The sequence below is a fragment of the Urocitellus parryii genome, chromosome 3 (assembly GCF_045843805.1).
Source record: "Urocitellus parryii isolate mUroPar1 chromosome 3, mUroPar1.hap1, whole genome shotgun sequence".
In the NCBI taxonomy this organism is placed as follows: Eukaryota; Metazoa; Chordata; class Mammalia; order Rodentia; family Sciuridae; genus Urocitellus; species Urocitellus parryii.
The window spans coordinates 161,558,119-161,573,743 of NC_135533.1; the positions used below are offsets into that span (position 1 = coordinate 161,558,119).

At 41.6% G+C, this 15,625-nt stretch overlaps 1 protein-coding gene across 4 annotated transcripts in view; it reads right to left on the minus strand.

Moving 5' to 3' along the window:
- The window catches only part of Slc25a26 (solute carrier family 25 member 26), a 138,684-nt gene that overhangs the window by 13,475 nt on the left and 109,584 nt on the right, over positions 1-15,625 (minus strand). For all 4 annotated transcript variants that reach the window (XM_026397845.2, XM_026397844.2, XM_026397842.2 and 1 more), the window contains one exon: positions 10,199-10,243. In XM_026397845.2, coding sequence (XP_026253630.1) covers positions 10,199-10,243 — 45 coding nt within the window. The remainder of the gene's footprint in view (positions 1-10,198; positions 10,244-15,625) is intronic.

The following is a 15,625-nucleotide window of genomic DNA, read 5'->3' on the forward strand; positions in this document are numbered from 1 at the left end:
TCTGTTGAAGGGCACCTAGGTTGGTTCCATAGCTTAGCTATTGTGAATGGAGTTCCTATAAACATTGATGTGGCTGCATCACTATAGTATGCTGATTTTAAGGCCTTTGGGGGTGTGTGTGTGTGTGTGTGTGTGTGTATGTGTGTGTGTGTATATATATATATATACACTACACTTACAAGACACTCCACACATGGATCCCAGTTTCTCCTGGAACAATACTAACATACCAAGTGAATGAACATACTATATGACAATATTTAAAGCACCTTGCTTAAATAATGCCATTTTAAGTTTTTTTTTAATTATTAACTGTCTAAACATAAAATTTCCTAAAAGTAAAATTGGCAACAATCTACAAAGATGAGTGCTCATTATAAATGGTTCATCTGGGAGTAATTTTAAGTTCATAAAACAATAACACTAAGAACTTGTCTAGCAAAACATACTATATATAAATTAGGAAAGTATTTTGAAATTACATACTTTTCATGTATTTAGAGGGACAAGAGGATTGTGATAAACAACAACTGGCTGGAAAAACAGTAAAGGTTACTCACAGGACAATGATATATTACTGACTAGGACATTTAATTCATTTTAGACTAGACAGGCAAGTGGAATAAAACATACTATATGCAACAGTATAAATGACTGCCAATACCAGTTAGCATCTACTGAGCACCATCACTTTCCAAGCATTACACTGAAGACTGTACATATATCGTCTCATTTAATATGCAAAGTACATATCTCTATCCATAAAACAGGAGAGGGGCCAGCGCTAAGAACTATGAAACGGCCCACGTAAGGTCACACAGAGTGGGGGCCAAGATTGAGGCTGGCTGGTTCTGTTCCCCAGAGAGCCAAACAGAAGAGGACTTCATTGCTATGCCGAGGTCAACTTCTCATGCAGCTACATTTTGATTCACAAGTTACTAAACAAAACATCTTCTTGTCAATAAAACTTGTTAAAATGATATGGGTTTATAATAAGGCTTTTGAAGGACAGGTCTGAACACCAAAAATGTTTTAAATTGCCATAATTTCTCAATCTAAATATTTCCATTGCCACAGAGATCTAATGATCACGTTTGTCAAGGCAGACGAAGGGCTGGCAGAGGCAGAGGGAGCAATAAGTAGAAACAGGCTGCATGTGAAGAATCAGTGTTGGAGTCTCAGATCTTAAGACAGAACTAGTACACCAAAAGAAAAATAAGAGTACAAAAAAGCAGGGGTCACGCTTTCCTTGGTTCAGACTTGCTTATTTATCCTGATTCAATGTCCTGCTTCCCTGTATTTTCAAATAAAAATTAAAAATTTCAGATGAATCTATGGACATTAGTTTACATGACTGAGAGATTTCAACCCTGTGTAATAAGACTGGTCATCAGAAATGCTCTTGATTTCCCTTCTGCAGTTTTACTTAGGTTTTCTTAAAGTGGGTTGATGGAAAATATTCCTAATAGTTTATTTAAAAAAATCTATTCTAAAATAATTTTAGATTTACAGAACAGATGCAAAAATATGGACTCATTTATAAGTCATAAACTTGCACAAATGCGAGAAAAATGTCTAAAAGAAGTGAAAGGAAAAATTCTGACGTGCTTATAGTTTCTGAGCTGTTAAAAGATGCTTGTTTCTTGCCTAGCATATGTGAGGCCCTGGGTTGGGTCCCCAATACCACAAAAATTCACATCATAATGAAGTAGGCACCTTCTCCCTCCATTCCCCATTCTGTTTGCAGTGCTGGGGTGGAACCCAGGACCTTGACCATCTTAGGCAAGGGCTCTACCACTGAGCTATGCACCCCTCCCTGCAAATGCTAAAATCTCAGTCAGCATCTCAGACTCTGATGGACAAATCATCTAGCAGTACAAGTACTCTGCTCTTCCTCTCAGGTGGTATCTTCCCTGACATGGCATGTTTAATTTAGGGGACCAGCTTAGTGTAGCAAACATCACACACATAGGGGGCACTTGGTTTTTACTGTTATCATTCCCTTTTCAATCTTCAGTATGCCTGTGTTGGATCTACTTTCTGGGCAAACAAGTCTATGCAGATACTGCATTCTGCCTGGCTCAGGAAGGTGTACATGGAGACCCTGAGAACTAGGCATCTTCTAATTATTATTATTTTGTTTAAATTACTCAAAGTATGGGAGAAATGTATGTAGGTGTATTTAACTATTATTAAAATGAGGATCAACAAGAAAAATCAAGTTCTTTGCTCTTTAACTTGAAAACAGCTCTCATACAGTACTGCATATTTTAAATATTTATATAACAGATACCTAAGTAGTTGTCTTAATCCACTAGCCCTAATTTCTATTAGGAAGCTATGGTTCCATCATAGAAACAGATCAGCTTAATGTTACCATCACATAAACTGATTTTTTATTTGTATTTTGTTTCAATTTTGTGTGTGTGTGTGTGTGTGTGTGTGTGTGTGTGACTAGTGACTGAATCGAGGAACTTGCACATGCTAAGCAAACACTCTACCACTGAGCAAAATCTCCAGACCAAATATTGTCGGTATGTAATTTTGCAACATCCTGTAGCTGGAAGCAAAATTATTTAGACCTGACAGCATTTTTGACAATTCTCCACTCTGCATTATGCACCAGTGTTGCATATTAAGACAAAACAAAAACAAAACAAAAAAAACCTTCCTATGGGAAATTTCATCACACCCTTTTATAATATGTTGGCTTTTCACTTAACACACAGGAAGGAAAAACCTTGGGTTAGAGAGAAAAAAATGGCTGGGCACTGTGGCACACTCCTGTAATACCAGGAAGCTTGGAAGGCTGAGGCAGGAAGATAAGCCTCAGGAACTTATTGAGGCCCTAAGCAACTTAGCAAGACCCTGTCTCTAAATAAAATATGAAAAGGGGCTGGGGATGTGGCACTGTGGGTGACTGCCCCTGAGTTCAGTCCCTAGTATCAAAAAAACAGAAAAAAAAAAAAAAAGAAAGAGAGGGGAAAAAATGTATTTTTATGGCTGTGAACATACTTGTAGAAGAATCTACAAATAAAAGAATAAGAAAGAATGCTCACCTTCAAACAATTAGCAAATAGTTACAGACACCTGCTAAATGAAGACAGAGCCACGAAGAACAAACAAGCAAAAGACAGAGTTCCTTGTCTAACAAGCAGTTTCCTGTGGGGAGCTCAACACATGTGTGGCAAGAGAGGGTCTGGCTGCGATGTCACTGTCAAGTGCCTGGGCTCCCAGAGGTCGGTCACAGAGAGCAGGCTGGGGCACCCTGCTTCCTCTCCCCTAAGGGCAGCAGACAAGGGAGGCTTGGAGAGGTGGTGTGAGACTACAGCAGCCAGCCTTTGGTGGCATTGTGTCCTCCAATGAAGGAGCCAGTGTGCTCAGAGAAATGCCTTAAGTGGATTGGACAGACAGAATATGACCCCAACATTTTTATTAAATTTTGAGCATATGACATTTAAAAAATGGACACGATACATTATGGGCAAACATGTAGAAAGACTAAGAACTTCAGGTCTAGAGTCAGTCTGGAGGTGCCCCTTAGCAAGCCTAGGGCCTGGGGCAAGGCATTCTCTCTACCTCAGAGACGACCACAGCACCTCTGGGGCCAGGAGGAGTCAGAGCAGATCATCCACCAACAGTGGTCACTGCAGTGCCTGGCCTGCTGACTCTGAGAATTGTTAATTGCTGCTCTTCTCATTACCGCTGCTGTTGTCAAAAGCACTGTCACATAGTGTTATGGTGTGGGTGGGAGGTGTCCCCAAAAGCTCACATGTGAGACAGAGCAAGAAGGTTCAGAGGAGAAATGACTGGGTTGTGAGAGCCTTAACCCAACCAGTGAATGAATCCCTGATGGGATTAACTGACTGGAGGCAGGTGGGTGTGGCTGCAGGAGGTGGCATTGGGGGCGTGGTTTTGGGGTCTCTATTTGTCTCTGGAGAGTGGAGTCTCTCTGCTTTCTGATCACCATGTGAGCTGCTTCCCTCCACCACACTCTTCCTCCATGATGTTCAGCCTCACCTCGAGCCCCGAGGAATGGAGCCAGCTGTCTATGGATTGAGACCTCTGAAACCCTGAGCCCCCAAATAAACTTCTCCTCCTCTACAGTAGTTCTTGTTAGGTCTTTTAGTCACAGCAGCAAAAAAGATGACCAAAACACATAGTAAAAGGGTGCTATACAGGAAACGGAGACGGGAAAGACTTAGATGAAAGACAACCCCTCTTTTAAGGTAAGGTAACAAGATCCACCTCTCTGAGTCTTACGCGGTGTGAAGAGATAGCACGTCTGCTCACCCCACAGTGGATATGCTAGGTATTTGGATGATAATATGTACATAACTAAATAACCCAAGTTATCAAAATGCCAGTCAGGGGGTAAGCAGGTGCTGAGCAAAGAAGAAGGAAGGTCCTAAAGAGAGGGGACAGGGAACATATCTCTGAGGTTATAAGACCTGAGGAATGACTCAGTGTTGGACAGAGAAGGCCTGGAGGAAGAACTAGAGTAAGTGCTCCACCAGGAGAGGGACTTTGTTGTTGTTGTCTTTTTTATCACTGTATCTACACACCCCAGAAAATGCCTGGCACTGACTCAGAAAGTCAACATTTTCTCTCATATGTAGAAAATTGAAGAAAACAACTGGGGGGCAGTGGATGCCATGAAAATAGAAGGGAGATCAGTGGAGCAGGGAATGGGACTGAGGGGGAGGGAGGAGGGACAGGAAGAGAGGGACAGTGGAATACAATTGACCAGACTGTGCTATGTACATTCCACCTCTATGTGTATTTATAAAGTGCTAATTTTTAAGAAGTATAAATTAAAAACTACCTGGCATATAATACACTCAATAACAATATGTACAAGGTATACATATTTCAAAACACCATGATGCACACCACATAAACAATTACTATTTATTGTTTGAAAAATAAGAAAAATTAAAATGTCTTGTGCACTCTCGCACACACACACACAAAACGTACAGGATGAATAAATAAGTAACATTTCCAGCTAATGGAGTAAGTATAAAGTCCCTGGAGTAAGCCCCAGTGTGGCTGAGCACGGGTGCGCAGGGAGAGGTAGGAGTCTCAATGTGGGAGTGTGAACCCAGGGAGGCTCTCCCACCAGCTACACCCCCAGCCCCCTTGTTTTTTTGTTTTGTTTTGTTTTGTTTTTGTTTTTTTGAGACAGGGTTTTGCTGAGCTGCCCAAGCTGGCTTCAAATTTCTGATCCTCTTGCCTCAGCGTGCCAAGTACCCGGGATTACAGGCGTACACTGTGCCTGGCTATGCTTCTTTTAAAAAGATGTCATTGAGACATTTCAGTGGGGAGCAGTGTGATATGACTTCACTGGAGACCACTCTGGTTGCCCTGTGCAGAAAGAATATCCTAGGGGCTCAAGAGAAAACCAAGGGACATCTGGGAGGCCAGGGCAGCCGTCAGGGGAGTTAGAGGCAGGGCTCAGACAGCACACCTGCTGGAGGGATGGACCCAGCAGGGAAAAGGAAACTCAGGAATCATCCTGGGATTCCATATGGGCAAGCAACACTGTGCTACTCACTGAGACCTGGACAGCCGGGAAGAAGCAGGTCAGGGAAGGTACTAAAAGCTGACATTTCTGTTCTGGCCACCTTGAGACATCTTTAGTGATGTCGTCAACCCAGCAGTTGACTGTCCTCAGCTGCCATGAGAAGGAAGTACTCTGCCACAAAGCTCTTAAGTGTACAAGTTGGTATCATAATGATGGCATCCAAAGCCCAGGGAAGAAGAAATGATAAGCTATGGACTTTGTCATCATGCTTTTCTACTGGTGGCTGCCACAAAGTTTCAATGTAAACATTTCTTCCGGGGAAATTACCTTCTGAGGATCTGGATATGATAATCTACCCCTTTTATTTCCCTTCTCCTCCTCGGTACCCCGTCTTGTTAAATAAAAACTTAAACATGAGGTGATTGTTTTAGTCAGCTTTGGCACTGTCATGACCAAAAGACCTGACGAGAACACTTTAGAGGAGGAAAACTTTCTTCTGGCTCATGGCTTCAGAGCTCAGTCTGTGGCCGGCCAGCTCCACTGCTCTGGGCCTTAGGTGAGGCAAGCATCATGGCAGGAGGGCCTGGAGGGGGAAAGCAGCTCAGGACTTGGCAACCAGGAAACACAGAGGGCGCTCTGCCCACCAGGGGCAAAACATAAACCCCAAGCCACTGGTGGCCTACTTCTCCAGCCACACCGTTAGCTACATTAAGAGTCAGTTAATCCACATCAATGGAGGATTAGGTCACAGTTCTCATAAGCTAGTTATTTTACCTCTGCACATTCTTGCATTGTCCCACACATGAGCTTTTAGGGGACATCTCATATCTAAACCATAACAGTAGTATAGTTACAGGGATGGGGGAGGTTCCCACATTACCTTGGGTATTCTTCAGGGCATTTCAGTGATCTGTGGGTTGAGTGCCTGTATGAGAGTTCTAAGCTCCTTACAGGCTCACCTTCACATTCTTGTGAGACCCAACAACATCCAGCACAGAGTAGGCAATAAAAATGTGCGGGCTGCATGTCACTGACCTGTAAAGGATGGCCTTGGCCAAGTGTGCAAAGCTTGGTTCTAAGATGCCTGTACACCATATAGCCTGTGATCAAACAGTAACCAGAAATAGAGACAAATGTGATTTAAGGGACAGTCTGCAACACTTGGGCTGAGAACTTTAAGCATCACCGGGCTTTCAAAGTTCACTGGAGTGAGCTTTTTCAAAAATGCATCCCACTCGGACCCTTGGAGCACATTTCAGAGAAGACTGAAGACCAGGGAGGGCATTCAGAGTAGTAAGCAGGCTGGAGGAGAAAGGCTTTTTCCAAAGGAAACACAGGGGAGGGAGCTGGAAAACCACTGAGGACACAGCGTGGAGATCCGCGAGCACCATAACTTCAAGCTGCAGAGTTTGAGAAAGTCCTAAGTTTCTGAGGATGTAAGTGTTACTTCAAAGAGACATTTAAGGAAGATCACATATGTTCAATGTGTAAAATGGCTGAGTAGGTAGAGAACCTGTTGGGACCTGGCCTGACACAATGTCGCAGGAATCTGATAACAGGTGGCCACAGGATCCAAAAAGTCATTCAATGAAACTTAGTGAGTAACAGGATAGAGAGAAAGAGAAATAAGAGAATCGTATTTTAATCTGGTGCTTCGACCAGGTCGTCAAGAGAATAGGAGCATGATTAAGCTGGATATAATAACTTTAATTAATTTATTGATTGAATGATTAATTTTGGGGGATGCCGGGGTTGGAACTCAGGGACACTTGACCACTGAACCACAACCCCAGCCCTAATTTGTGTTTTATTTAGAGACAGGGTCTCACTGAGTTGCTTAGGGCCTTGCTTTTTGCTGAGGCTGGCTTTGAACTTGGGATCCGATTGCCTCTGCCTCCCACGCTGCTGGGATTACAGGTGTGCACCACTGCACCTGGCTTATTTATTTATTTTTATGTGGTGCTGAGAATTGAACCCAGTGTCTCACACATGCTAGGCAAGCACTCTACCACTGAGCCACAACCTCAGCCCAATGGAAGTGATTTTTGAAGGATGATAATTCAGATCTCAGAGAGTCAAGTTTAGGATAATGTAGCTACATCCAGATCCTCAGCCTCCAAGGTACAGTGTTTACCACTAAGGTCCTGGCTGAGAGAGTTCCCCTAGTCTACTCCCACACAAATAAACAGAAAAACCCTCCCGGATAATATGATCTCGCTCCATGGTTGCAAAACCAAGTTTAAATGGATAATATTATAAACACAAAAATAAAACCAATGCCAAAAACTATCCACTTCTACCAAAGGACTGTGATCTCACATTCAGATTTTTTTTTTAAAAACCCTATTAGGTGAAAAGACTTTCAAGGGTGTTCAGCTATGAGAGAACTGCAGGTCAAACCAAAATGAGATGCTATATACAACTGTTGGACTGGCTGAAATCTTAAAACCTAACAGTAACATGTAATAGTATCAAGGAGCAACTGAAACTCCACCTGGCTGCTGGGAATGCAAGAGGGCACAGCTACTTTGGGAGGCATTTGATAGCTCCTTATAAAAATCAAATATAAACTTTACTTCTGACCTGGCAATACCACTCCTAGGTTATTTTCCAAGAGAAATAAAGCACATGTCCATACAAATACTCTCAGCAAATATTTATAGTAGCTTTATTCATAACCAACAAAAACTGGAAACAGTGCAAATGTGTATCAACTAGTGAATGGATAAACATACTGTGTTCATCCATAAACAAATGAAATAGTGTAAAGTGATAAAAAGGGACAAACACTGGCACAAGAAACAACATGAAGAGTCTCAAATGTAACAAATGAAGTGAAAGAATCGAGGCACTAACTGCTGTGTGCACACACTGTCTATTTACATGACATTCTGGAAAAGGGGAAACTACAAGAACAGGATGGCCAGGGGCTGTGGGCTGGGGCAGCACCGACTAGTAAGTGGCAGGCAGGACCATCGGGGCTGGTGGAGATGCTCTCTCTTGGTTATGGTGTGGTCCTAAACATCTGTCAAAACTCATTAAAAAAAAAATCACACTTTTCAAGAGTGAGGTTTACTGTACATTATTCCTCAAGAAACTCAAATTAAAAATACATTCTATCTTCACATATGCTAAAAGAAAGATTTTGAAACACTGCATTGTTATCTCTGATTGCTCTGAAAAATTCTAGACATTTCTTAAGAAACAAGAATACTACAAATGTCTTCACTATTGAAAAGAAAGAAATCGCATGCCTTTTCCCTCTTTGAGCCTCAAAACATTCCTTTTCAGAGTTGGGGTGTCAGGATGTCAGGGTGTGCGGATTCCCTGTGAATGCTGGTCATTGAGGCACTAATAAGTGAGTCTTGTTTGCAGCACAGCTGCTGGCTTCATTGTTCTTTTGTCACACACTGAGAAGGAGAGCTGGTATGCTGGAGGAATGTGACCTTCTCACTGGAGAGGGGTTGCATCACGCCCTGAAACACTGCCCGAGAAATCTATTTTCACCATGTACCACACAGGAAGGGTAAAAATAAAACAAACTCAACCTCAACAGAAGACCCCCCAAACCATATTGGGCAGAATTGCCCCATAAAATCAGATCACTTAGAAGAAATCTTTCTTAATACTTGATATCCTGGACTCATCTTTTAAAGGAGCAAAGCTTTGTCTCAATTTACTATCCTTTAGTAGGTATCGTCAACAGAATTTATTTCAGAGTCCAAGAAATGTTTATAATATTTTTCAAAAGATAATTTGTATGAGCACTCCATGAAGAGTAGGTCTGTAAAATTGTGGGGACAATTTGTGTGTGTGGGGGGGGGTGGCTAATGTCTACACTAGATACTTTGCCGTTTTACAGTTTGATCCTTCATGAACCCCTTTCAGTTGAAAAAGGGCCTTCAATATTTTCTGACCCTTATTCCAGTAAGAAACACATCTCACCACTGCAACCCAGCACAGATGTGTGTGCATGTACACGTGCACCTCACTAAAGCTTTACAAATTACTACTTATCCTTACCACACACATGCTCTTTATAGTTTCTCTTTTTTGAGGTCTTTACAACACTGGCAAAGACCCATGCAAATTTCAGTATCACTGCCCCAGACTAATGAGACCTCTACGCACATTCTTAAAAACTTGAAAACTTTGTTTCTTTCTAAACAAATGAGCCAGTGGTCTCTACACTTGCTACCTTGGCTCACGGTCCTATTAGGAATCAGCAGCAGAGATGGAATGATAGAGTCCCAAGGCACTTCTGCTGCTCCCCCTCCTGCCTGCTTGGACACAGGAGTAGAGGCCTTCAAATACTTGGGGTCATCCTCCCTCCTCCATTCACCCTCACTGTTATTCCTTATCGTCTGCACATACAGAGGGAAAAATAATATTCAACTGGATGAAGAAAGAATGGCAATATCAAAGAGTAAAGCGAAGCTGCTTCTCACCATCTGTGGATGTGGGTCACATTGGCTGAGCTTATTTCTAACACCACAGGTACCTGAAGCAAGCCTCAACTGGTGTGAGTCACGTGTAAAACATCTTTGCAACTATCAGTGACTCTGACTTTGTCAAACTTATGGTCAACATTATATTCTTTGATTCCATACAAACCGTTGGGCATTTGTGAAAAATTAGAAATAGATTTCATATAAAGATTTAAAAACTTACTTTTAAGAATTCCCACAAGGGAAACTGGACCAAAGAGAAAGGAATCTGGGGAGAAAAGGGGGAAAAAAATATCAAACATTAGGTTGATAAAAAGCAGCAGTTTCCTGGCGTTATTATAAAAGCCCATAATTATTATTTAGAGACATACTTCATGTTAATTTTATGTATGAAACAAAGTCAACATTAAGCAAATTCACAGGCTGCAGTACGCATGCTTAGAAAAAGAACTAAACTTTAACTGTAGGTCCTCTCAACTCTTGGAGCCCAGCAAACGTAAAATTAGACACACCATGAAGGCCTGCGAATTAGAAAGAAAAGCACAACAGGGATAGGGACTGGTGGCTGCTCTGACAACAGCCAATGTGACGAAGGCCGGGGACCGTGGCACACACCTGTCATCCCAGCAGCTAGGGAGGCTGAGGCAGGAGGATCACATGCTCACTCACACCTAGCCTCAGCAACATAGTGAGACTATAAAGCAACCTAAATAAAAAATGGGGCAAGGGATGTCACTCAGTCGGTAGAGTGTTTGCCTTGCATGTGCAAGGCCCTGGGCTCAATCCCCAGCACCACAAAAACAAACAAACAAAACAAATAAATAAAGGGCTGGTGACAAGGCTCAGTGGTCAAACATCCCTGGGTTCAATCCCCAGTACCAAAAAATAAAAATAAAAGTCACAAAGACTTTGAGGACATGACATTGTTCTGCTTAAGAGGGACGGCTGTCTACTCACGAGCAGGCCGAGTGTCGGGACTGAACAGAGGAACAGAGAAGATGCAGGGTGGAGGGAGGAAGAGCTGGAGGAGAGAGCAGACAAAGAGGACAGGAAGGCAGAGGACGGGGGAGAGGAGGGAAGAAGAGGAAAGAAGAGAGGGAGAAACGAGGGAGGGGAGAGGAAGAAGGCAGCAGAGGAGAGACGGTGAGAGGAAAAGGGAGGAGAGGGGCACAGGAAGGAGAGAGCAGGACAGGAAAAGGGGAGCTTGCTGTGGAGGAGAGGACGAGGGGAACAAGGAATGGGAGATGGAGGGAGGGAGAGAGGAGCAGAGCCACCTGCAGGAGGACAGGGAGCAGCACAGGAGCAGCACAGCAGAGGGAGGGCTACAGGCGTCCTCAGGAGGGCACACTGGGTGATGCTAGAGGAGTGCAGAGGGAGAGGGACAAGGGACAAGCAGGGCTGAGCTCCAGATTTAGCCTCAAGCGCGGTCAGGGAGACGAGCAGTCTAACTAATGAAGTATGAGTGGTCCAGACAGAGTCAGATTTACAGTGAGCCTTCTAACCACAGAGCCAGAATTCCCAAGACACCTAAGTTTTACTTCACTGAATCTCCTTAACAGTCCTATCAAACACTATCATTCCTAATCCCCTCTTACAGAGACTGAGGTTCAGAGAAGTTATGTAAATTGGCTTAAGACACGCAGTGATTAAGTCGAACCTCCTGACTTCAGAGAACCAATCAATGCAAAAGATATCTAACTGGATTTATCTGCATACAAACTCACTCATAGTACAATCTTCTGCTTTTAATTAATTTTTTAGAAATTTAAAAACAGAAACCACCTCCATATTTCTTAAAATAAAAATGCCTGAACTCCCCCCCAACCCCCGCTGCCAATGAGTTTACATAATATCCAGTCACTGGCCACCAAACCAGTGCCCAGCAGCTATGACACCACAGGCTTGCCATGTCCTCATTACTGTCACTCTGCATTCAGCTCAGTTCCAAGTGATAAGTAAATGTGAACTTGGCACATGTGTATGTCTCTATGATTTTTGAGGAATTAACAAGTATTGACCTTCACATGAACTAAGGGCAATAAAGTTGTTCCTGAAGTATTTATATTAATCAGAATTTAAAGTTGTTCCTGAAGTATTTATATTAATCAGAATTTTAGAGCCCAGCAACATCTGTGCAACTCGGCTAGAGCAAATGATGGCCCTGAATTTGACAGACAGTGGCCCTAGAAAGAAAATCTGACTTCTATTCAGGAAGGAAACAGTAGTGAGAGGAAAAAAAGAAAAAGAAAGAAAAGAAAAGAAAAGAAAAATCAATGTCACTACCTGGATTAATCTGACAAGCCAGAATCTCAGAGAAGTTTGTCATTGTCATCAATAAGCAGCTACCCCACCCTGAATGTCAAAGTTCTACAAGAGCAGTCAAATTTAGTTTGGTTCATTTGGTCACCAAAACATAAAAGCATCTGACACTGTCCAATTTGAAACCACAGAGCTGTATTTCCAATTAAATTAATTATCAAGACAAACAAAAACCTGACTGTACAATGGATTTCTAAAAGCTTTTCTAATTTTTTAAAAATTCAAAATATGTAAAAAAAAAAAATTACCCTCAAGAACAACAGGGGTTACAGATCATTTTAATCTTCTCCTTTGGGATTTTGCCATCTCAGATGTAACAATATTACATTTTAATAAGAATAAAATGAAAAGAGCTTTAAAATTCATTGCAGCAGGGCTGAAATTGTGACTCAGGAGTGGTAGAGTGCTTGCCTAGCATGTGTGAGGCACTGGTTCGATCTTCAGGACCACATAAAATATAAGAAAATAAAATAAAGTTATTTAAAAAATTCATTGTAACCATCTTTGACAGTTTTTCATTTCTTGATGAAAATAACCCATAAAATTGTCTGAATTTGCTCAATACTTAATACTATTAGATTCTGAATTCTATGGATGAACATTTTGCCCATTTTCCTCTATTAATGTTTACTTATTAAATTGACCCTTCAGTTTAAAGAGGTAATTTAAAAACGACACATTTGGAACAGCCAAAGGATTCCACCGGGTATTTGTTTTTAAAAGTGAGCCTACAGTAAACCCAAACAAAACAAGATCAACTGACTGTCAAAGGTAATTAACGGTGCTATAAAGGCTTTGCTAATTAAACTTATTTCTGGCTTCTAGGAGTGAAAGACCCTCATGAGATAAACTCCTTGTGTGTGAAAATTTCTCCAACGTTCCTCAAGTCAAAATCCTGTTGCACACTTGCTGTCACTTACAGTAGGAAGGGACAACAATGGAAATGTGCTGCACATATGTGAAAGGAAAGCGGCCAGCACATCCGCTCCGGGCTCCCCCAGCCACGGCTCCCCAGCCAGGCGGACCGGGCCTGTGAGAGCCGGCTCCCCTCGCGGCCCAGGTCTGGTGTGGAGTTACACAACAGTGATGTTTCTTCAAAATGTGGAATTTTATACCCCAAACAGATGTAAGCTGTTATTCTAAAATGTTTTATAGTTGAAGAAAATGAATAGCTGCACTCAGAGGTCTTATATTCCAAAACACAACATACCCACTTTATTGCAGCAAAAGTTACAAAATGGTCACTGTTGCGACCTGTTTAACGCCTCCATTTAACATGTTTTGTTTGAATAAGGTTGTTAAGACCCAGGGCACTAATAAGTGAGTGGCCGTAAACCCAGCTACCATCAAAGAGGCAGATGTAGGGGGGAAACCTGCAAAAATTCAACTCAGATTCCACTTAGTGACAAATACAGCAATAATTCTAAACTAGTGTGTGGGTAAGGATTCTAGGTGGAGCAGATGAAGTGAGATCGGAGTGTGGTGAACGGGCAAGGAGGCACTGGGCATCCCTGTGACATAAGCAACGTACAGGCAGGTTAGGAGCACCCTTTATTCATGGAGCACTGGACTGTAGTTATCCTTGAAGCCAGTCGATGCTTCTAACCCTGTGATCTTAAAATAAATGTCTGTACCTTATGGTCCTTTACCAGTGAAGCAACTCATACAATAACTAAGGTGACAGGAAGCTGTGATTTCTAAGGTGATTGCTAACCTCTAAAATTCTATTTTTCAATGGAACAATAATATCAAAATACAATGTTTTTTAAAATAAATAAGACTGGACTGTAGGCCACAATGAACCCAATGCCACTGAGTGAGCCAGGAAGCCTAGGGAACAGGAGTTCAGTTGAAAAGCTGTGAAAGCTCTCACATTTGGCAAAAATGACCAGAGCCTCTCCAGTAGTAGGATCTTTAAAAATTAAACTATGCAAGACCTCAAATTACAATGGGTTTGAAGAACAGCATGGAATGGGTAGTTTGACATGGAAATACAAGTGGGTTCAAGGGCCTGCCCATTCCAGTTTTCAAGAGATCCTACAAGTGAGGGGGTAGTCTCTTCTTTGTGCCTGACAACTTCCAGAGTCATGTGCTTGATTTGGGGTTTTCCATTCCAGTGTCCCAGGGGGAACAACACCATTCTTCTCTTAAATACTCTGTGCCTTACCATTCAACCTCAGTAATGAACAATCACAAATGAAGCTGAAACATAAAAACTCCTTGCTCCAAAGTGACCATCATTCTTAAAAACAAAACAAAACAAAAAAACCATACACACTATCTATCTGTGAAGTGTATACATATGTGTGTATGTTTCTCAAACACAACATATATATGTATATATATTTGTGTGTGTGATATTTACTTATTTATTCCAAATACATATATATGAGAACCAAAATACATATATATGAGAACAAAGCTAAAATGCTAGGACATATCAGGGAAATGTATGCCCAATAAAAGAAATAAACCTAAAAGAAGAAATTCTGGAAATGAATTACTTCTTAAGTTTGCAAGACATACTAAAATTCCTAAAGCATCTTTCCAAAGAAAATATAATATGTACATAAGAGTAACAAAATCTAATAGAACAAAGGAGATGAGAATAAACAGTCTCGTTCTCAAATAAACCTTTTAGATGTCAAGGGCAGACACCATGGGGGTACTGCCAATCTCTAACTCAGACAGAGGAAGTATGAAAAAATATCAGAAGTGAATGTAAAGATTAGGCATTCTCTCTACAGTCTACAGAATTATCAAAATAATTTCATTTAGGCAGATGTAGCACCTAGCATAAATTTAATGTTAATATGCTAGTTATATAACACTATCTTATAATGAAGACAAAGGCAATGTCAAGTTAGTCTGTAATTTGCTGTATTTCTGAATTCAAAAAAACACATTACACAATTTTTTTTTTTTTAAAGAGAGAGTGAGAGAGGAGGGAGGGAGGGAGGGAGGGAGGGAGGGAGAGAGAGAGAGAGAGAGAGAGAGAGAGAGAGAGAGAGAATTTTTAAATATTTATTATTTTTTTAGTTCTCAGCGGACACAACATCTTTGTTGGTATGTGGTGCTGAGGATCGAACCTGGGCCGCACGCATGCCAGGCGAGCGTGCTACCGCTTGAGCCACATCCCCAGCCCCCATTACACAATTTCTTAAGCAATGTAAGCCTGTGACACTTATTCATGGTAAAACGGCCCATCAAAATAAGAATAGATGAGAACTTCCTCAATCTGATGAAGGATATTTCCAAAACTTATAACTAATATCTTTTTTTTTTTTTAATACCAGGGATTGAGCCCAGGGGCAATCAAGCACTGAGCCAC